Source organism: Aphidius gifuensis, linkage group LG6 (assembly GCF_014905175.1).
Source record: "Aphidius gifuensis isolate YNYX2018 linkage group LG6, ASM1490517v1, whole genome shotgun sequence".
Classification (NCBI taxonomy): domain Eukaryota; kingdom Metazoa; phylum Arthropoda; class Insecta; order Hymenoptera; family Braconidae; genus Aphidius; species Aphidius gifuensis.
The window spans coordinates 2826124-2849605 of NC_057793.1; the positions used below are offsets into that span (position 1 = coordinate 2826124).

At 25.4% G+C, this 23482-nt stretch overlaps 2 protein-coding genes across 9 annotated transcripts; both read right to left on the reverse strand.

Annotated features, from left to right (window-relative positions):
* Nucleotides 1-904: 904 nt before the first annotated feature.
* LOC122859680 (neprilysin-2-like) lies at nucleotides 905-3154 on the reverse strand. The gene is made up of 5 exons (XM_044163366.1): nucleotides 2885-3154; nucleotides 2419-2541; nucleotides 1629-2336; nucleotides 1331-1554; nucleotides 905-1255 (listed from the first exon to the last, which is right to left on the reverse strand). The coding sequence occupies exons 1-5, from the start codon at nucleotides 2931-2933 to the stop codon at nucleotides 905-907; spliced, it is 1455 nt and encodes a 484-aa protein (XP_044019301.1). The 5' UTR covers nucleotides 2934-3154.
* Nucleotides 3155-3814: 660 nt separating this feature from the next.
* On the reverse strand, nucleotides 3815-23419 carry LOC122858841 (transmembrane protein KIAA1109 homolog). 8 transcript variants are annotated; one of them, XM_044162021.1, is made up of 14 exons: nucleotides 16497-23419; nucleotides 16312-16437; nucleotides 15519-15657; nucleotides 14870-15112; nucleotides 14332-14594; nucleotides 14233-14262; nucleotides 10726-14101; nucleotides 10446-10651; nucleotides 6465-10185; nucleotides 6179-6382; nucleotides 5923-5946; nucleotides 5525-5634; nucleotides 5231-5442; nucleotides 3845-5161 (listed from the first exon to the last, which is right to left on the reverse strand). In XM_044162021.1, exons 1-14 carry the CDS (start codon nucleotides 23412-23414, stop codon nucleotides 4945-4947), a joined length of 15789 nt encoding a protein of 5262 aa, XP_044017956.1. In that variant the 5' UTR covers nucleotides 23415-23419; the 3' UTR covers nucleotides 3845-4944. The 8 variants fall into 8 exon arrangements, with proteins under 8 accessions (XP_044017958.1, XP_044017956.1, XP_044017957.1 ...); XM_044162022.1 differs by having other exon boundaries at nucleotides 4435-5161; nucleotides 10458-10651; XM_044162023.1 differs by lacking the exon at nucleotides 5923-5946 and having other exon boundaries at nucleotides 3815-5161.
* Between the last annotated feature and the right edge of the window lie 63 nt (nucleotides 23420-23482).

The window sequence follows — 23482 nt, forward strand, 5'->3', positions numbered from 1 at the left end:
CATTATATCCATAAATTTTTGAATAATCATTTTGACCAGCTTTTCTGCATCGATACAAATCAACTAATTTACTTTCAGTAAATATTTTATTCAAGCCCACATTTAACTATTTAAAATAAAAATAAATAAATATATTAAACAACTTTTTTTTCGATAAATATAAAAAATAATTTGACTTACTTTGTCGACAATTTTTTGATTGTCTTCAATTGATTGTTGATCAAGATTTGAAATTTTATTCTCAAGATTATTACGTACAATTGTCATATTATTTTCAACTGTAATTATATCTTGTAAACAATTATCAATTTTATTGACTATTGTAAATTTTGGCTCTTCAAAATCAAGTTTTGCTGAGGTAATCCAATAATTATTTGCATAAATTATCTATTGATAAAAAAATTAATTATATATTGATTTTTAATAAATGAAAAATTTATTTATTATATGTACATACTTTGAAGCGAAAAATTAAATATATAAAAAATAATATTTTCATGATTTCTTTCGACACTAACACAAGTTGATGAGCCAAACTTTTCTTTGATTTTAATTTTTTTTACTAACGAGCTTGACCTTTTGAGAAACTCTCGTTAACTGGATGTAAAAATACGTTGACAATCATTATAAAGACATTAAAATTATACGATAAAATTTTTATAAATCAATCCATTTTAAAAATAAACTTTACATAATCTAAAAATAATATAAAAATTCAAATTTCTTGGTTTTTAATTTCTCCATGAATTTTATTCAACAATGAAAAATAATTAGCAGTCAATTATTTTTAATAAATGAAAAAATAAATAAATATACACAAATATATATAAAAATAAATAAAAAAAACATAAATAAAACAATTTAATTAATAATTATTAAATAAGCAAACAAAAAATAAATAATATCACCATAATGAACATTTTGTTTTTGGATTCATAATTGATCCAACTGGACAATTAAAATCATTTGAAAATTCAATGATATTTGATAATGTACCAAGAATACGAAATTCTGATGATGTATGTTGATGAGATTGTATTTTATAATCCAAATAATATAATGGATATTTTGAACATCTTGAATTTGCAGCACTTATCCAAAACATTTGTTTTGATGTATAATTTTCAAGACCAGGTAATTTTAATTCTCTTTTTTTTTTTTTTCTTTCTTTTATAAATTTTTTATATGCAAAATATGCTGCTTTCATACCTCCATTATCAGCAATATTTTCTTGACTTGTTAAAATTCCATCAATCTATATTTAATCATTAATTAATTTATCATTAAATATATTTTTTATTTTTTTTTTTAATTTAAAAAATACACTTACTTTATTTCCAGCATCATTTAGTGAATAATTTTCATATTGTTTTATAAAACATTCAACTTTTTTTGAATAATTCGAGCTTGTTTCATTTTTTTCAATTTCATATTTTAAATTATCAAGACCATGAGTTAATTCATGACCAATTATATTACCAGCTCCACCATAATTCATATAATTTGGACGATTTTTATCATAATAAATACCTTGAAGAATTCCAACTGGAATATCTGTAAAATAATGATAAATATATTTTGAAAAATAATAATTAAATGATGATGATTTAAAAAATTATAAAACTTACTTATACTATTGTGAAAAAATGAATACCATCCACTGACTTTTGTTAAATTTGCTATGAAATTTTGATTATATGAATATTCTGGTTCAATTAATTTAATATAATTTGGATTTGTTATAAATGTTTGTGTCTCAAAAATATCATCAATATATTGTTTATTAATATTATATATTTTTTCATAATAATCATTTAATTTATCAGCATCAACAATTTCATTTGGATATGCAATATTATTATATATATTTTTAAATTTTAATGATATTTTATGTTTTGATTTTTCATCAATCCAATGATTATTTTTAATATTTTTTAAAAATTCATTACGTATATTTATAGCCATTTTATATACTTTTTTTTTAACACTATTTTTACCATAATTTTGTATATACAATGCTGACATTGCTGTTGGTAATTTTAATTGTAATTTATTAATACATTTTTGTCTTTTTGTTATGACTTTTGTAAATTCATTTAGGCATATATTGTAAAGTATTGTTAATAGATTAAATAATTTTTGTGAATTTGGTGAATATTTTTTTTCAATACTTAATGTTAAATCATTTATAATACGTTCTTCAATTAATTTTGATGCACTTATTATTTCATCTGTTTTTGTTTGATTATAAGAATTTATAAATCCTCCACAAGCAAATTTATAAAAATTATCACAGGGGTTTATTGTTGTATCCATGTTATTTAGTATTGCTGAAGCTATTTTTAAAATTTATAAATATTATTATAACAGGTTATGTTTTAGTATTTTTATTTATTTATAAATTATAATATTACTTACCTGTTTGATTGCACGATTTCGTTAAACAAGTATCATCAAATTTCTCTGTAGAAATTGAAGAATATTCTGTCTCTTCAATTGCTAATGAAACTTTACAATTAAAAATTAATCCAATAAATATATCTGTAACATAAATAAACATCAATTAATATTTACCATCTATATTTTCACCTTTAATTAATATTGTTTAATTTTTTTTTTATAAACACTGGATTTTATGATAATTTATTATTTTTTTTTCATTTTGTAAATTTTTTTTTTTTCAACAGTAAGTTATAAAAATAATAAATATTAAAATTTATAAATAATATATTTAATATTATTATTTAAAATTTATTAATAATTATTAATGCAATATTTATTATTAATTAATAAATTTATAAAAAACCAATAATTAATTTTTTGGTATTTTTATTTTTATAAAACATAAAACAATTAAGTATTTAAATAAAAAAAAAAAACATACCAAATAAAAATATATTTTTAATGAAAGCAATTTTTATTGAAGTATTCATTATGTTGTTTTTTAAATTACTGTATTTTTTAAATATTATAATAATCTCAAGGTAAATTTAATTTACAAAATAAATCTTGTCCTTAAAGATGTATCCGTTCAAGGGCAAGTTGGAAAGAGTACTGCGGTGAATGGGAATCAACAAATTCTGTTCAATTCTGTTCACTGAAAAATGTAAATTGAAAGGTGTCGTATATCAAATAGTTTATTAACAAATAATATATCTAATAAAAAAATTTAAACAACCATTAAATAAAAACACAATTAAATTACAATATGCTCCATTATTCTGATTTTTAATTTTACGTATGAGTTCATATTGAATATTTAAATTCAATCAACATCACAATTATTAATTTTGAATAAATCATCACACAATTAACAATTTTATTAGTTTAAAAACAATTAACAAATAATGATTAAAATGATTTATAATATTAATCATCATTGATCATTAATTCATTTGGCCTATTGGACAATAAACATAGTAAAAAATAAAAAAAACATCTGGATGGTTTTGGAGTACGTTGTCTTTTTAAGCCAACCTGCTGCAAGGTGATTCTATTGAAAAATAAAACACACAAAGAAAACGTGATATTCTTGGATTGACACTGAAGGTATTGTATTTTTCAACCTGCATGTGTATTCAAATAAAGTTTTCAGAATAATACTTAAGCAGTATAAAAAAATATATAGAAAAAAATTTGTATCCTGGAGAGATGGAATAAAAAAAACATATATTATTGTAGAAAAATAGCCAGTGGATCTCAATCTATTACTATTAATTCATGTAAATTATTTTTGAATATTTGAAAATACTTGATAATTACTTTTTGAAATCAAATGTTTTTCTTCAAAAAAAAAAAGTAATTATTTAAGATATTTATAAAATTTATTATTTATTAAAATTATGTTTTTATAATCAATGAAATATTTATTAACGAATAACAAATTAATCAATTACATGATAATTACTCGATTATGTGTATTCAATCACAGAAATAAATTTTTAATATTAAATTAATACATATTTTAATGAACAATGTCAACAAAGACAAAATTACATTTTACAATTATTTATTTAACAATAGCTAAATAATTTTCTATTGACTTTTTCATTTTTTTTTTTTATTATACAGCTTTTATGCCACATGTATAAATACAAAGTTTCACAATTTTAATTGTTACTAATATTTTTTTTCATTGGACAGATAAAAAAAGAAAAGTTTAAAGAAAAAAAAAAACATAATAGAACATTTTTTTTAAATGCTTAATAAGCAGCAAAAAAAAAACAGAAAAAATGAACATTTAACTTACAATATGACTAATGATTAATTATACAAAAATATATATATATCATAAAAATAGTAAAAAATGAAAAATAAATAAATAAATAAAAGAAAAGTCTTAAAAAAATTTGGAATATTGTTTTTTTTTTTTTATGATTAAATAATAATTACAAGTAATTAATTTTAATTAATTTTAATTCATAACATATAGTTTAATGTAGTTACGTTTTTAGATTGATCAATTTTTTTTTTTTTCTATGATCAAGAACGGAATACTTGGACGAATTATCTAAAAACTATTATCCGTTCAAATGAAATCTATGTTTTTTTTTTATTTCATAATTTAATTAATATAAATAAATTAAATTTACATTAAATTATTTATCACCCGAGTATGAAATTATTCATTTATAATATAGTCATATAATTTTTTACATAATCAGCCATATATTTATCAGGCCGTTACTCAATTTTTTTAGGAACAATATTTTCTATTTTTCAATTATTTTTTTTTCGTGATAAATATAATTACACAGAAAGCAAAAAAAAAATATATATATTTATGTATGTTGTCATTTGGAATTAAATATTTGGATGATTTTTCTTCGTCATTAATCATTTACAATTAATTTTAAATTATTATTTTTTTTTTTTAGTGAACATTGAACAATTTTCTTTCGAATTTATTTTGTCTTTTTGTTTTAAAATCATTTATTGAAGTAGTTACTTGTCTTTTCGATGATTATTTTCATCGTTTGCTTCTTCACGTACAGCATGAACCATTCGAAGCATAAGAACAGCAAGAACTTTGTCCAATGGATCCATAAAACCACGTTGAATCCATTTTGGTATCGTTGTACGTGCATGAGAAAAACCAAGTTTTTGAAGAATATAATCAATACCATAAGGCTCAATACTTTTACCAGCCCAAGATAAAAGTCTAAATAACAAAAAAAAAATATTCAAATTAATTATTGTACTTGTCAATTCAAATTTTAAATATATTTACCTGACAGTTGGTTCCAAGTGCCAAGTTTTACATCGATATGATCTCCAATCTTTGATAAACATTTCAGCTGGATCAAATTGTTTACGTTTTCTTTCATCTTCAGTCATCATTGTTGATGAATTTGTTGATGCATTATGCAAATTTCCAGATGTATTTTTTTTATCTTGAGTATCTGGACTACTTGCTCTTGCACCAGGAGTTCCCATTGCTTGCTATATTTTTACAAATTATATTATTGATTAATTATTAATTCAAAATATCAGACACAATTTGTTTTTTTTTTGTTTTACTTACATAAGAAGTTATTAAATCATGAAGAAAGAAGAATGCTTCTGCATCAACAGTGACAAATATATGATCTTCAAATTCAGTTATAAAACTGCACTCGACCAGTGGTTTTTCACCTAGTTAAAAAAGAAAAAAAATACAAATTATTATTTTTTAATTTTAAATATACACAGCTAATTATACTTTTCATATTTATTTCTATTTTTACTGACTAAATTATAGGAATATATCTATTTTTTAATTTTTTTCTTTCAATGTAGAATAAAATCTACATCATGCAGAAAAAAAAAATAAATAACAAGTCTAGGGATTTTAATCCTAAGGATTTTCGAAATTCTTTTTTCGTTATTTGAAAAATTAAATGAATATTATTGTTTTCGATTTTTTATTATTTATATACTTACTGTATAAAATATGTTTAGGCAGTCCTAAAAATATAGAGAGAAGAAAATTTGCAGAGTACTATAAAGTTTAGCTAATAGTTTAGAAAGATGATGACGAAAAAAAAAAAGTATATAAAATAAAAAAATGATATTTAAATTGAAAAATAGTGATGGAAAAGTATTTGAATAATAATTTATTCAATTTATTTGAAGATAAAGTATTAAAATAATATTGATGATTTAATTTGAGATGTATTTTATAATAATTAATATTTACCAATGACATCTGGAGTTTTAGCTGTTTGTAAATGTTCAGTTTTTAAATGTAGCTGTAATGATGGAAGAGCAAATATAACTTCTCTAGCATGAGCATGTTCTTGAAGTTTTCCTGATGTTGTTGATGTACTTCTACCACGAGTTACATTTGTTTCAGGCATTGTCTCACCACGTTCACGTTCAACACAAGGAAATCGATCAACAGCTGTTTTAAAAATCAAAAAATAAATTAATCATCATCATCAATATTATTATAATATAAATAAATTAAATCGAAAAAAAATTACCATCAATTTCACTATTAGCAAATGCATAATGAAACCATTCTTGTAATGATTTAAATTGTGGTGGAAATAATACATTTCTACTCATTCGACAAACAGTTGCCATTGATTCATGTCGTGTATGTTGTTCTTGTGATTGTCCTAAACTTGTTGTAAGTGTTTGTACAACATGTACATCACATGTATTTGGTGATTCAACACTTGGTATTTCTTGTGCTTCAGTTGCAAAACTAATAAATGGTTCTTTTAATGAAAATAATGCCCAACTTTTACTTTTAAAATTAATACCATGAAAACAAGCAAGTGATATATTACAACCATGTAATTCCATTGTACCACCAAGAACAGTACCATTTTTAGGTAATGAAAATTTTAAACTATCTAATTGTAAACCAGCAACTTGTAGTAATACTCTTTGCCAATGACGATGATGTTTTGCATCAGATATTGCTGTTTGATTAGCTGTTGTCCAGTTGTTGATATTTTCATTAATATTATTTGTCGTGTTGGTAGTAGTATTATTAGAAGCAGTTGATGATGTTGTTGCTGTTGTTGTATCAGTAACAGTAGTAGTACCAGTAGTAGTGATAGTGGTAGTAGTAGTAGAAGTAGTACCAGAAGAAGAAGAAGAAGAAGCACCACCACTTGTACGTTTTTTACCAATTTTACGTTTAAAACTATTGTTATTAATTATACTATTATTAGCAGTACGTTGTCTTGGTTGTAATGAACTAAATACTCTTTTTGAACTTTTAAATTGTTGTGAAAAAAATTCATCAAGTTTATAATACATTTTTAATAAATCAGTTGTTGTTGATTTACTAATCATAATTTGTAATTGATCCCAACCAAGATCACCATGCATAAATATAACAGCTGGTCTTCTTGTTGGCATAAATGCATCACTATTTGTATTACGATTAATTTTCCATTCATCACGTAATGTAACATCAAGCTCAGAAACACGTGTCATTAATACAGATGTACCCATATAATCTAAACGTAATTCAAGTGCAAATAATTTTAATCCAAATGTATGATCTGGTTCAATACCAGGTTCTTCTCTAATATGTATATATGTATCAATTTTTGATAGTTCAATAGTACCACCAACAAAACCACCTTTAGCATCTAAACTTGAACCACCAAGACCAACACCAACATATAAATTTTTATGTCCATTACTACCAATTGATAATCTACCATCTGATCTAAAATCTTTAGTCATCCATGCAACATTACCCATAACATTACCCATATTCATATGTACATTTAATCTTGTAAAATTAACAGCAAATAATACCAATGTTTTCCATGCTGATTCACGTAATTTTATTTGTTCATTATTACTATTATTATTATTATCTTCTAATAATTTATCTGATGAAAAACTCCATATTTTACCAATGTCTTTTAGCTTGCCAATATCTTTTTTTTGTAATTCAGAATCAAAACTTAAACGTAATTTATCTCTTGTTAATATTGGACTTTTTTCTGGTACTGATTTTGACAAATAATCATTTTGATGATGTCTATCTGAATGTTTTAATAGCGATGATCCAATAACAGCTTCTTCTTTATTTAATAATAATATATTATCATTATCAGAATAATTTATTCCAGTACTTAAATCACCTAAAAATAATCTTCTAACAATACTACGTCTATACCATGCTTTTGGAAATGCTAATATTTCAGTTAATCTTCTCATGTCATATTTAAATGATGCTGATCCAACATCAATTATTGTTGAAAATCTAATAACAGCACGACTTGTATCTGATGGTGTTGATGTTGCTGTTTCTGTTATTGTTGTTGAATTATTATCAAATTGAAAATTTAATTTTCTACTTCTTGATAAATGAAATTTAACAAATTCAACATTAATTGATAGTGAATCTTTTCTTTCAGAATCTGATAATGGTGACCATTGAGTTTCTTTAATACCAGTTTTTTTACCACCACCATATGGATGAAATATATATACTGAAAAATCAGCAAGACATCCAGTTACTGATAAACCACCAATTGCTGAATTATTATTATCTTTATTATTAATATTATAATAATAATAATGTTGTTGTTGTTGTTGATGTTCTTGTTGTTGTCCATGATAATTATTAAATTCTTTTAATTCTTCATCAGCTCTTTTTGATGAAAATACAATATCTAATGATGGTAATTGTAGCATACATTCAACTCGTGATACTGGTAAACATGAAAATCTAAATGTTGATGGTTGCATATGAAAATAAACAATAACATCAACTGGAAAACTAGCATAAACATAATTACCACCATTAATTGTTGTCCAACTATCATTATTATGTTCATCATTTGTATCATATGATGATGGATTATTTGAATTTAAAAAATTATTTGGTAATGGCTCTAATGTTTGTTCCAAAAAATCTAATATATGAGGACTTATTATTGTTTCTTCAGGTATACTTTGTAATGTCATCCATGCAAATAAACTTGCTTTTTTATTACTTGATTTTCTTGTTATTGTTGAATAATTTATAAATGAATTATTATCATGTGAATTAATTTCACTTGGTAATAATGGTAATGATGATTCTTCTGGTAATGTTTTTGATTCATAATGTAATTTAACATCCATACCGGGTATATGAAATATTGTTAAATCAACAAGTGGTACTGATGACGTTTGAAAATATTTTAAACGTGTTGCACTTGCTGATGATGATTTATCTTTGTTACTATAATGTTTTCTACTACTACTTGGTGATGATGGTTGAAAATCAAAATTACCACCAGAACATGAACGTTCTTTTTTCATTCTTGTTAATAACTTTAATTCATCTTCTCTTGTTGGATCTTTTGTATGTAATACACATTTACCACTATTTATAAGAACTTTAATATCAAGCTCAAAATCAATATTTGGTTCTTGTGATTTTTGTGATGATGATGATGATGATATATGATGTGGTGATGATGTTGATGATGGTTGATCAAGACAATTAAATGTTGTATCAAGAAGTGGTGTACTACCATCCATACTATCATAACTTGAACCATAACTGCCACAATCTTTATTATTTATATTTGTGCTTGTATTATGATGTTTTTTTCTTAATTCAATTTGTTCACCATCAATGTCAATTGTTTCTGGCCATTCTAAATCACCCTCTGGTAATGATAAATCAGATGATGCTGATGGTAATGAATTTTGACGTCCAATTGTTTGTGTATCACCAAATGTAACACGTGTACCAATTAAATTTTTAGCACGTAATGATGCTGATCTACTTGGTCCACTTTTTGGACTACTTTCATAACTTGCTGAATTACCAGAATTAATATCAGCATTTTGTTCATCATTTGGACTTTGTAATTGATGTTCTGGTGTTGGTGATGGTACAATAAATGAACGTGAACGATATGTTGATGTTTTTGTATTTAAACCATGTTTACTTTTTATTGATGATGTTTTATTTGATTGACGACGTAATTTTTTTATCATATCACGACGAAAATCATTAAATACTATTGTTTCAAGTTCTTTTAAACGTTTTATTTCTTGTTCAATTGTACCATGTGATGCACCAAGTGAACGTAAATCATTTATTGTTTGTGCTTGTTTATTCATTTCTTTTTCAATTAATTTTAAACGTTGTTTTGCATTTATTGATGGATCGAAAAAAAATGCTGGTAAATTTTCAGTCCAATTTTTTGATTTTTTATTTATAATACTTTCCTGTTGACAAATTGAAAAAAAAATAAAACAATTAAATAAATTTATAATAAAATGTTGTTTTTATAATTTAAAAAAAAATAATAATAATAATAAACATGCAGAGTTTTCAATTTAGAAAAAAGTAATAATTGTTAGCTAAAAGATTCAGGATATTAATGGCATTGAGGTACATTACCCACACCAAGGACATCACAAGTAGTCATAATTCAAATAAATGAAAAAGAAATCAAAAAAAAAAAAACTAAAAAATAAAACCATACTTTTTTCTTAACCTGGCTTGTGCCATTATCCGGCTGATCTTCATCACTGTCATAATCAGCAGATACACCAGCATCATCTTCCTCAAAACCAGTAAGCATTGTCAATGTATGACCAAGTGCAGATAATTGTTGTCCAACACTAACATCAAGATGAATATCAACACCTTCCATTTGCCATTTGACATTCAATAGCCATTTAGCATTATCTTGAAGATGAAAAATAAATTAATAATATAGTTTTAATATATTAAATTAAAAAAAAAAACAAACAACAACTCACCAGATTTATCAGATTTTTGTGCAACCGTTCTACTGCATATTTCATATGTACCCTCAGATACAACACAAAGATTCATATTATTATTATCATTCATATCTGGTTTCCAATCATCCAATGATGTTTCAAAATCTTCAGCAAATCTCAAACATAAACCAACAAATCTTGCTTTACTAACTAAGCTACCACTACTACAAGCTGATATACTTGTATTTTCTAGTGTAACAACAACAGCACCACGACTTTCACCGTCATATAAACCTCTAGTCATACCACGATTATTTGGTGGTAAAGAATTAAGTGGTATACATATACCCATATCATCAACAGTTAATTGTAAAAATAATGTACCTAAATTTGGTGAACTTAATTGTGATGTTAATTGTCCAAATGGTACTTTTTCAAATACTTGTTGTGTTGCTGTTAATACTTCTTTATTTAAATTAGCTCTTTTTTCATTCCAATATTCATATGCATTTTTATAATTTAACCATACAAGTATTGCTTTATCAACAGCCATTGGTTGTATATATATTAATGGTCTTTTAAGTGTTATTAATATAACTTCTTTATCAGCATCTTGTGCCATTTCTTCTTGTATTGCATTTCTTAATGCAATACGTGTATTAAAAAATGCAAATTGTTGAAATTCTGGTTCAGCTTCTTCAAACATAACATTTTTTAATAATTGTCCAAGTGATAAATTAATATCAACTTGTGCTTTACCAAATAATTTTGTAAATGTATTTTGTTGTAATGCACCAAGTACATTTTGTACACGATTTGATAATTGTAATTCAACAGCACCAGTTTCTAATCTAACTGCTGAATTTGTTGGTGTTGTTGCTGTTAATTGTATACGTTTAATACGTATTATTAATGAAAATAATATATGTTTTAAATTTGTATTTGTTGTTGTTGTTATTGATGTATTTGTATTTGTTGTATTTGTATTATTTGTATTATTTGTTGTTGTATCATCATCTTCAAGCCATATTGGTACTGGTTTTTCACCACCATATACTTTTTGTACAACTTCATTGACTTCTTTCATAAATACTTTTTGTACAAATACAAGATGATTTAATAAATCAGTTGTTAATGAATGTTCAAATATACCAATATCAGCTGTTGCTGATAAATAATTACCTTGACGTAATACAACACCATCAGCAATTTTATTTTCATTTAATGTATTTGTACCATCTTGTATATATTCAGCAGATACATGTACTTTTGGTAATTCAATACTTGCTTCAGATGGTAAATTTGCTTCAGTAACATGTAATTTTGTTGTAAAACTTAAACTATGATGTGGTAAATCAATTGTAAATTTTGCTTTACTACCAGTTATACCTGAACTATTAACTTGATCCATTTTATATTGTGCTTGTAATGATGGTAATAATGCAGCAGTTATACTTAAACTTTGTAATATAACATGAAATTGCATGACAATTGGTTCAAGTAAACTTTTTTCTTCTTTTTCTGCTTTATTATTTACATTATTTATATTATTATTAATATTAATATTATTTGTATTATTAATATTTATATTTTCAGTTTGTTGATATGTTTGATAATTATGTGGACTACTAGGTGGTATTATAATACAACAATCATTATCATCTTGTTGTAAACCTCTTGATAATCTACTTGATGTTCTTGTAACACGTAATTCTTGTAATGTTGATGATAATTGTTTACTACCACGTGTCATCATACCATGTAATGCAACTGGATGTTGTGGTATATCAATATTAACAGCACCAATTGTTAATAAACCACTATTTTTATCTTTTTGTCGTCTTGATACACTTGAATAAAGTGCTTGTGATTTACCAACAGTTATTTTAACAACTGTTTGTTGACTTGGTGCAACACCTTCAAGTAGAACAATCATTGTACGTCCAATTTGTCCAGTTAAACTACATTCAAAACTTGCTGGTTTTGATTTTTTTCTACATGTTAAACTTGAATGTAAACTTGTTATTTCAGCTTCAAGTTTTAAACCACTTAATGTTGCTAATAAACGTGTACGATGAATTTTAGCAACACCAAATATTATTAATTTTGTACGTTCACCAGATATAAAACTCATTTCTCTTGGTTGTTGTTGATGATGTTGTTGATGAGAATGTTGATGAGGATGTTGTTGTTGTTGCTGTGATGATGATGATGATGGTGGTGGTGGTGGTATTGGTGTTGAATTATTATTTTGTTCATTATTTGATATATTTAAACCTTTTTCAATGTCATTTGATTCATTTAAATGTTCATATTTTTTATGATTATTTTTATAATGTTCAGATGTTTCAGCTGGTATTGAAAATCTATGTGTTATTGTTTTAGTTTCTGGACGTGTTGCATATAAATCAAGAAGATAATATATTGTTTTCCAACAACGTGGTGTTGAATTAAAATTATCTTTAGTTTTTTCTGATAATATTGAAAATTTATCTGTACTTGTACTTGCACCAAAACTTGGTGTTGTTATACCTTCTGATAAATTCATATAACCTTTTACTGATTTACCAGTACTACGTAATTTTTGAGCAAAACTTTGTGGTCTTGAATTTGGTTTTGATGAATTTTGATCATTATTTGTTCTTAATAATGGTTCTTCTAGCTTTTTACCACCAAGTATTAATGTTTCTTGTAAATCAGATACTGATGATGAGCCATTTTTTAAATTTGAATCATTTGCTGTTAAATTATTTAATCTTTTTGTTTCTGGTTGTTGTTCTTTTAAATCATTTTGTGTTTCTTTTACATTTTGATACATATTTGATATTTGATGAAGTAATCGCAACAATGGCATATTAACTTGTTGTGATATATAACGTATATTTAATGAAAAATTAACAACAGTACTTGTATGTTTTTTCAACTGTCCACGTGATATATATAATACATTTTGTCTTTGTATCATATCATCAACAGTCATATCAGCCATTTTTTTAATATCAATATCAATACCAATTTTTTCACACAAAAATGCTGGTGTATCTGGTGGTATATCTAAATGAAATTTTGAATTTTTACGTGATTGTCCATTATATTTTGTTGATGATTTTTTTTTATCTGGTGGTTTGCCAAATTCAGATACGACAATGTCAATTCTCATTGTATCCATTGTACCAACAAGTGAAAGATTTGAACCAAGTGAATCTAAAGATGATACATTATTTAAATTACCCGAGCCAATTGCAGATAACATTTGTTGTGGCATCACAGACAAAGATGATAATAATGGCTCAAATATTAAATGTGCATCAAGCAAACGTAATGAATCTTTCATTGGGTAAAGAAAACCACCACCACTTTGAATATCAGAATCTTCAGTATCTTCGGTTGTCATTGTGTTGATTTTTGAATCCTAAAAAAAGAAAACAAGAAATCATATTAATTAAACAAACAAAGAAAAAAAAGAAAATGATTCAATTATGATTTTTTAAACGACATGTATTTTTTATTTATTTTCATTTTCTTTTTTTGCAAAAAAGGTACCTTTGTTGCTTTTTGTTCACTACGAAAGACCTGAAGAAATTATTAAATTACATGATAAAATAATTTTTTAAATTGGCGATAATTGCAAATTTAACTTACCCAATTTCCTTTTAAATTGCTTTTATTATTATCTTTGACAAATTCTTGTTGTTTAGCCATCCAACTGTATAAATCTTCACCAGTACCAGTTGGTCTTGATGACTGATGTGCAGTTGGTGATGTAACATGATCCATGCTACCAACACTGTGTTGACTACCTTGTCCTCCTCCAACTCCTGAATAAATACTTGGATTTGATTCAAGTTGATGGGTATTTGTAACTTGTATTTGTGGTGCTTTATCCTCTTTCAATGTTCCATAGCCTATTTAATAAAAATTATTATGTTTTCACAACTTGAATTAATAATTGACAAAAAAAAAAAATAACTTTATTTTCATCAAAACAAAAATAAACAAATAAAAACAATAATTAAAAACATAAAATGGAAAAAAATATAAGTAGCTGTTAAAAAATAGAAAATCCCAAATTTATAAATTAATAACAAAAAAAAATTAATAATTTTGTTTGTACAAAAAAAAAAAAAATAAATAACAAAAATATATTAAGTTTTTTGTTGCCTAAGGTAATTGGACTTACTAATGTTATTTGGTTCTCTTGGTGGATTAAAAAGTCCACCATTAGCAAGTAGGGGAAAAACAATACTTGCTCGTGAACTAACTGGTATCTGTGTTGGTTGTAGTGATTTTCCTTTTTTAGTTGAATGTGCAATTGGTGGTGAGGGTGATATTAATGAGTCTGGTGGACATGGTATTGTCATTGTTGTTATTTCATGTCCACGTGGTGAACTCACTGGTACCGTAAGACCATCACCACAAATACCTTATTTTACATCAAGCCAATTTTTTATTTTTTTTTTAATAATCAAAATATATAAACACAGTTTTCCCATTTTGCAAAAAATAGAAAAAAAAAAATCAATCACCATAATTAATAAATAATTAGTTAATTGTTAGTTAGACAAATACACTACTATTTTTTTTTTTATTTAAAAAAGAGAAAGAGAAAGAGAAAGAAGAGATAAAAATTTATTAAAATTATTAAACAAATAAATATTTAAATAAAATAAGCAATAAGTAGCTAAATTTTGCATTTGAAAAAATAATTTTATCTTGATTTATAAATATTTATTTTGTTGTTTTAATAATTTTACTATTAAATTTTTATTGTTTAATATATGTGAGGATATTTTTAAATTGTTTTAATTTGATTTTCATCAAGTGTATACCTGTTGTTTTTTCCGAGACAGTCTTCACTTGAGCATGTTTATAAATGTGATCGGTGTGGATAAGCATTGCACATTCATCAGTGACTTCTGGATCATCAACATCACCTCCACTACATTCTCCATCAGTCAGCAAATTTTCCTGTGTTTAAGCAAAGCCAAAAACGAACAAAAAAAAGAAGACGACTAATGTGTGTTTGTTTTATTTATATATAAAAAATAATAAAGCAACTAAAATTATATCTAAAAACTATATTAATCACGTTAATAATAATATTATTAATATTGTCTTGAATATTAGTTGATTAATAAATTATTAACCGAAAATTCGCGTGATAGCAATTATTAATTTAATAATAATAAAATAGTGATTTATAAAAAATTAAAGTATAGAATTAATTTATTATTAACAAAACACTGATCTAAAATTTGTCTATAAAATAGCAGACAGCATCAGTGCACAATTTAACAATTGAAAAATATAAATAGGCATGTTTTTATTTATTGTTTTTAATTCATTGATGAAATATAAAAAAAAACAAAAAAAAAAAGAATATTTTTTTGTTAAATAATGGCTTACGAGATTGTTTATCAATATGTTTATTGTCCGGAACAGCCTTTTTCACATGAACAGAGTAATCCTATAGATATTATATGAATTTCGTAATTTAATTTTTATAATTTGAAATATTAACTTTTTTATTAATAGAAATTATTTATGAATAAATAAAAAATTATATAAAAATACTTGATATATTAGTTGATAATAAAATAAATTATTTAAATTAACACTTACGTCTTCAGGATCAGAAACAGCAAATGTAACATTAAGTGGTTTAACATATTTTGTTTTGTAATTGTGTTCAAGAAGAAGAGGTGTATAGAGTACATTTTTCCATTGTCGACTTAATACAATAACTCCCTAAAAATAAATAAATGAATAAATATCAAAATAAATGATAAAATAAATTAATAAAATACCTGTCTTAATGTTGATAACAATGGTAATTCATTTTCACGTAAATTAGCACCAATTGTTGCAAGATCAGTTAACAATACATAATTTTGTAAAATAGTACAAAGTTGACATGATGGATCTTCGAGTAATGTTTTAGCTAATGGTGTTAATCTACCATAACGACTTTTAATTGGCATATGAATACCTTGTACATCAAGTGCCTCAGCCATTAAACATGCAACAATACCAGTTGATCTTCTATACATACTTCTAAACATATGTACAATTCTAATTGCAAAACGATTACTTGGATTCATCCATGCATTTATTGCTGGTGATGCTGTACTTAATAAATTCCAATCAAGTCTTGTATAATCAATTTTACGTGTTATTGGAGTTCTTGGTGGTGCTGCGAAATTAAACCATACTGTTTTTAATTCAATAACACATGATACAGTATTACCATTTGGTATTTTTGTTATTAAATTTCCTCCAATATTTCCATCTTTTTTATCAGATGTTGATGGTTGTTGTTGTTGTTGATGTTGTTGTTGTTGTTGTTGATTATTATTACTAGAACTATTTGTATCATTATCACCAACAAAATTTTTATTATTATTATCATTAATATTTTCAAGATCATCACGACTTTTAACTGAATCAGTAGAAAATATTTCATTGTCAATTTTTTTATTACTATCATCATTACCATTATCACCTTTTTCAAATTGTGATCTTTTAACAATTTTTAATTTAATACCTTCCCAACCACATTCAAACATAATAAAACCTAGCTTATCTTCATTATTATTACCAATTGTAAATTCTTCATCAGTTGTTTTTGTTGGGATTGTATCTTTATTAGCATTATCATGATGATGATAATAATAATCATTATTATATTTTAATGGTGATGTTATACGTGTACATGTAAATAGTACACGTGAATAGTGTGATGGTATAGCTGTTATAACAGCATCATTTAATATTGTTGATTCATTTTTAAGTCTACGTAATTGTGAATGTATTTTACCAATATTAAGTGTAACAATTGTTTCTTCTTGTTGTTTTTCTGATGTTTCAATATATACAGTTTCACCACCAGATATATCAGCAACAACAGCTGCTGATGATGATATACCTGGTAAAAATGCTTTACTTATTTTATTAACTTTTTTTTGATTTTGTAATACTGCTGGTTTATGAAATGTTTGTACAACTTCACGTGCTTGTTTACCAAGATAAAAACGTGCTGTAACATCATTAAAACATATTGCAAATAATGATACACATGTTAAATCACGTATATTATCAAGTGCTGAAAATGATATTATTTCTTCAACAACAGATGCTTGTAATAATGTTATATTTATTTTTGGTAATATAATACTTCCTTGTATTTGTGTTGTTATACTTTCTTCATAAACATTTGTTTGTAATGCTATTTTATTACCTTGACTACTTTTAATATTTCTTTCAGCAGTTGAACGTTTTGAGCTTGTTTGTACTTGACTCCAATATGATAAACTTTGATCTTGTTTTAATATATTTGCATCTTCAACTCTACCAATACATTCACTATGTAAATGATTTAATATTGTTAATGGATGAAGATTAGCTAATGTTGGTGTTATAACATCAATAAATCTTTGTAAACTTTCTAACATTAATGGACTAATCATAATATCTAAATCACCTTTTAATTTAACAATAACAGTTGTACGTGAACCAGTTTCATTTTGTGTTGTTAAAAATTCATCTTCAATATTTGTTCCATTATTATCATCTTCATTTTCTGATTGTATTAATGTTGAATTATCCCATAAATATGGATGTGTTGGTGTTTTATTTACACCTGATGATGTTGTTGCTCCTGGTGTTGATTCTGCTGCTGCTGTCATTGGTGAAGTATCTTGTCTTGTCATCATTTTTAATGATGTAAAACCTTCATTTAATGTTTCAAATTTTGGTATATATCTACCACCAATATAAACTAATCTTCCATTATCACATTTTTTAAATAATGGTGTTGTAAATGCATTATTACCAGTTTGTAATGATGATGATGACCAATTTGTACATTTAACTTGTGTTAAATGACTAACATAACTACTCATTAATAATGGTGATTCAATAATTGGTTTATTAATTTGCATATGAAGATTAACAAGTGTCATATCTTCTTGTGATGATACTGCTGATATAAAACTTGTTGATGATAATGAATGACTATCTGATGAATCATTTAATAAACCATTATTAATATCATTTATTATAATATTATTATCTTTATTTTTAGCATTTAATTTTTGATTTAATATAACATCATGAGGTTTTAATGTTATATTATTATTATCATGTATTATTCTTCCATTACGTATACCAATTTGTGGTTTAGTACGTTCAAGTGTATGTGCTTTTTCACCAATAACAATACTAAAATTACCACTACTATCAACAATTGATAAATCTGATGAAAATTTTTTTTTCATTGGTTCATTTTTTGGATTTGTTGAACCAGCTGAAATAATTGATTGACGTAAACTTGATGTTCTACTTGTATTACCACCAATACCTCCAATAACACCAACATGACCACCACTTGTATCTTCATCTGCTGAATAAAATGCTTCTGAATGATTTTCTGAACTCATTGATACTGTTCTTTGTACTTCTTGACGTAATTTTTCTTCTGAATCTGATTTTATAAATAATGAATTACGTGAATCAGATGTTACTGTTGGTAATGATTGTGGACTACCACTTTGTTGTAATAATTCAATATCTGATGTATTATTAAAATAATCAACAGCTAGCTTTGAATCAGATGCTGAACTTTTTGGTCCATTATCATTTTCTGGTACACATAATATTAATTTACTTTTTTCAGTATTTAATTTTGAATCTGAATCAAGTTTTTGTGGTAATTGTGTTATTGGTGATGAATCAACAAGACGTGAATATGGTACATCTTTTATTAAATTTGTTTGACGACCAGATGTATATGAAAAACGACGACATAATGATTTACGTTCATTAATTATTGGACTTTCAGATGTTATATTTAATTTTGTATTTATTGTTTCATCATCACGTGAATCAATAACTGATCTTGAACGTTCAACTGAATTTTTAGATGATTTACTATTTGTCGAGTTCAATGTATTACAATTTGTTGCTGTTGCTGTTGCTGTTGTTGTTGCTCCTGCTCCTGCTGTTGGTAAATCTTGTAATGTAACATCTTGTAAACTATATGGTGGTGTATGAAATACAAGTTGTCCTTCATGTAATATTGATTGTCCAAAACCTTTATCTTTTCCATTTTCATATATTCTATATGCAGCAATATTAATACAATCTTGTAAATCATGATAACTTGGCTTGAAAAATCTTGGACCATTTTTATTATTACCAAAAAATGCACAACCACCAATACAACCACATTTATTATTAGTTTTTGTAAAATTATCTTGTGGCCATAAAAACCATAATTTTTTAGTTGATTCATCATGCATTTTTAAAAATTTACTTTGTATTAAATGTAAATTATGTTCTGGTGTTGGTAATGATATTGCTGCTTCAATAATAACTGGTCCCAATGATACAGATCCAACTTCAAGCCAAATATCAGAAGAACCATCATTTAATATTTTATTATTATTACTTGTATTAGCTTGTGAATGTGATTTTGTACTACCAGTTGTATTTGTATTTGATGCATTTGTATAATGTCCAGCAGCTGATACAAATTGACGTAATAATATTGCTGGTAATACACCAGTAACACCAGATTTAACTTGTTGTCCATGAAGATTACATGTTGATATTCTTATTGGTGATATCCATAATTGTGTTGCTGTACCAGATTCTTGTAAATAAAGATCAATTGAATCAACAGCAACTCTAGTCATTCTATATTTAATATCTTCTGAACTTGGACAACGATAATGATTATCTAAATTTGAATCAGGACATTGTAATGGTGGTAAACCATGATGACAATGTTGTGGTGAACCTGGTGGTCTTAATGTATTTTCTTTATTCATAGCCATTAATAAAAATGTTTCTAATGATGTTATTAAATGATGTAATTGTGGTGATGTTATTTTACCACTTAATTTACCTAATTGTACTTCAATCATCCATGAATATTCTAATGTTTCTTGATCTAAATTACGACCTTCATCTGAAAACATTGCATGACCACGTACTTGTAATGCACTTAACATTAAATGTCCTTGTCCAAGATGACGTTCACGATTATTTCTTGTAACATTATCAGCTAGTAGTAGAATTGATGGTGATAGTAATAATTGTAATTGTGTTTCTTTATAACCTTTTTTCATTTCAAAGCCAAATCTTTCAAGTAAAATAACTGGACATGGTGGATCATTTTCATTACAATTTTTAATTAAATGTGCTTGTATATCATGCATTGTTATACCAACAGTAACTTCAATTGGACGATAATATCTTGGATCAAAATTTTTCATTTTATTATTATCATCATTATCAATAATAATATTATCATCTTTATTTATAATAATATTATTATGTTCTTTATTATTTTTTTCCATATTTCTACTTTGTTGCATATCAGTAAAACTTTGATAATCACCAAATACATTTTCTTTTAAATGTAAAAAATTATTAATTAATGAACCATAAAGTATGAGAATTGATGGACCAATTTCAAGTTCAAGTGATACTTTATCTGGTGTTATTGATTGTGGATCAAATTTTTGTCCACCATTTTGATTCCATCCAATACCTGGTGATTTACGACAACGTGGTATTCTCATTGGTGATAATAATATTTCTTCTTTTTCTGGTGTTGTTATATTTGCTTGTGGTGCTGGACCAAGTGGTGGACATGGATGATATATCCAATTGATACTTAATGCACCAATTGGAATTGACCAACAATCAATCCATCCACTATTTTTTTGACATATTCTACGCCATTTTTTTTGATTTGTTATGTCAATTAAATTTTTACATGTACCATCTCTTGTTAATATTTTTGAATTTTTATCAAGTGCAAGTAGTATTATACGATTTGTATTAACTTCTGGTAAATATAATGATAAATCAACACTTTCACCTTGTATCCAAAAACGTAGTGGTACTGTTAATGGTAAAAAATCAGTAAATGGTAAATCAAATGATAAATCAAAAAAATCACCACAAAATGCAATATGACTATTTTCTTGATTTTGTGATGAACAATCAATCCAATTATATTCATTACATATTGTTATTAATTCAAATTCTTTTAACAATAAACCAAATTTCCATGTATATGGAACAAAATTTAATATATCTGGTCTTGCTTTTGATGCCCAATCATTAATCATATCTTGAAAAAAATCTTTATGACTATAAACAAAATAACCAGTTGCTTTACAACCAGTTAAATTTAATGTCCATTCTTGATGATCATTCCATCTTATTGGATAATGACATTTAATACCAAATTCTAATGTTTCACTTTCAACTAAACTACGATATTGTAAACTAGTTGTTGCTTCTAAATGTAACAATTGACCAGTTATTTTTGTTGTAAAACCATCTTGTAATACAATCCATGGCATTGTTGCTTCTAAATATGAACCAGGACCAATATTAACATGTACAGCATTTGTTTCACGATTTTTACTAAATAATATATCAATTGTTGCTTCATTTAATGTTGATAATCTAATATCAAATGATTGTACTTGTCTTTTATCACCAGGTATTGGTTGTTTTGTTATTTTCATTGGTTGATAATCATTTGGAAAAAAAAATTTAAATAAATGTTCTCTTTGTCTATCAGCCCATGGACCATATGAAAAATCAGTACCTTTACCACATTTAATATCAATACCCCATATTGGTGGCATTGCTTCAACCATATCACCATTAGCAAGTCTAATCATTTCAGGATGTTGTGGTACAACACCTGGTTCATCTGAATAATAATATAATTCCATATTATTTGAACTTAATACAACAAAACCTTCACCCATATATCTTGGTGGATCATCAATCATACCAGTATATTTTGGACTTGGTGCTAATATAACTTTAAAATTTTCAGCTTTACATTTTGTAAAATGCATAAAATGATCATGTTTTGATGCTGCTGGTTTTGTTGAATATACAAAATGTGCTTCTTCAGTTGTTATTGATAATGTTGTTGGTACTAAACGATTACCAAATACTAATCTACCAGAACATACATCTAATTTAATAACTGGTATTAAATCTCTCCATGTTCTTGCAATAACATGTGCCTCTTGTTTACGTATATTTTCAACATGACGTGATACATCAATTGCATTTATTTGTTGATGACGATTATTATTATCATTACTATTTATATTATTACCAATTGATTCTGAATCTTTTGAATCTGTATTTAAATTATTACTATCTTCATCGGGAAATATTTGTGGTGATAAACCAAATGTACGTTCTAATGTTGCATAAAGATCACAACGATTATATCCATGTACTTCAAAACCATTTAACATAACAGATAAACGTGTATCTGAATGTGATAAATCTTCAGATACATCTTTTGGTACATAACTACGCCACCAACGAAATATCAACCAACCATCCTGTATACGTACACTTAAATCAGCATTTATAAATACAATATCACGAAACATTATTTTTCCACTTAGTGCACACAAAGTAAATGAACCAACTTTTATATATCCATTTCTGTAATATCCTCTGATAATGAATTTATTTAGTAGCTTTGTTATGATATAACCAGTTACTCGACTACTGTAAAAAGCTGTATATGTCACCCATGATATTGCTGTTATCAATGAACACATTAATAATATAAAATTTCTATCCATTTTTAAATCAAGATCAGGATAATTCCATGATGGTAAATCAAGCAATGAACTTGATGTTGTTGAATTTATCAACGTCTCTTCCATGGTACCCATTGTGATTATTATTTTATTTAATTTTTCTATCTTTACAAGTTTTAATTTATACTATTTAT

Bases quoted from the DNA above. Each gene is read 5' to 3' on its own strand.
- LOC122859680 (XM_044163366.1), bottom strand. From the start codon at position 2,933: ATGAATACTTCAATAAAAATTGCTTTCATTAAAAATATATTTTTATTT. The intron at 2,542-2,884 runs GTATGTTTTTTT...TTTATGTTACAG, and splicing joins TAAAAATATATTTTTATTTG to ATATATTTATTGGATTAATT. The intron at 1,256-1,330 runs GTAAGTGTATTT...GATTAAATATAG, and splicing joins TAAATGATGCTGGAAATAAA to ATTGATGGAATTTTAACAAG.
- LOC122858841 (XM_044162021.1), bottom strand. From the start codon at position 23,414: ATGGAAGAGACGTTGATAAATTCAACAACATCAAGTTCATTGCTTGAT. The intron at 15,113-15,518 runs GTATACACTTGA...ATGTAAAATAAG, and splicing joins TGTCTCGGAAAAAACAACAG to GTATTTGTGGTGATGGTCTT. The intron at 14,102-14,232 runs GTACCTTTTTTG...TTCTTTTTTTAG, and splicing joins GTGAACAAAAAGCAACAAAG to GATTCAAAAATCAACACAAT.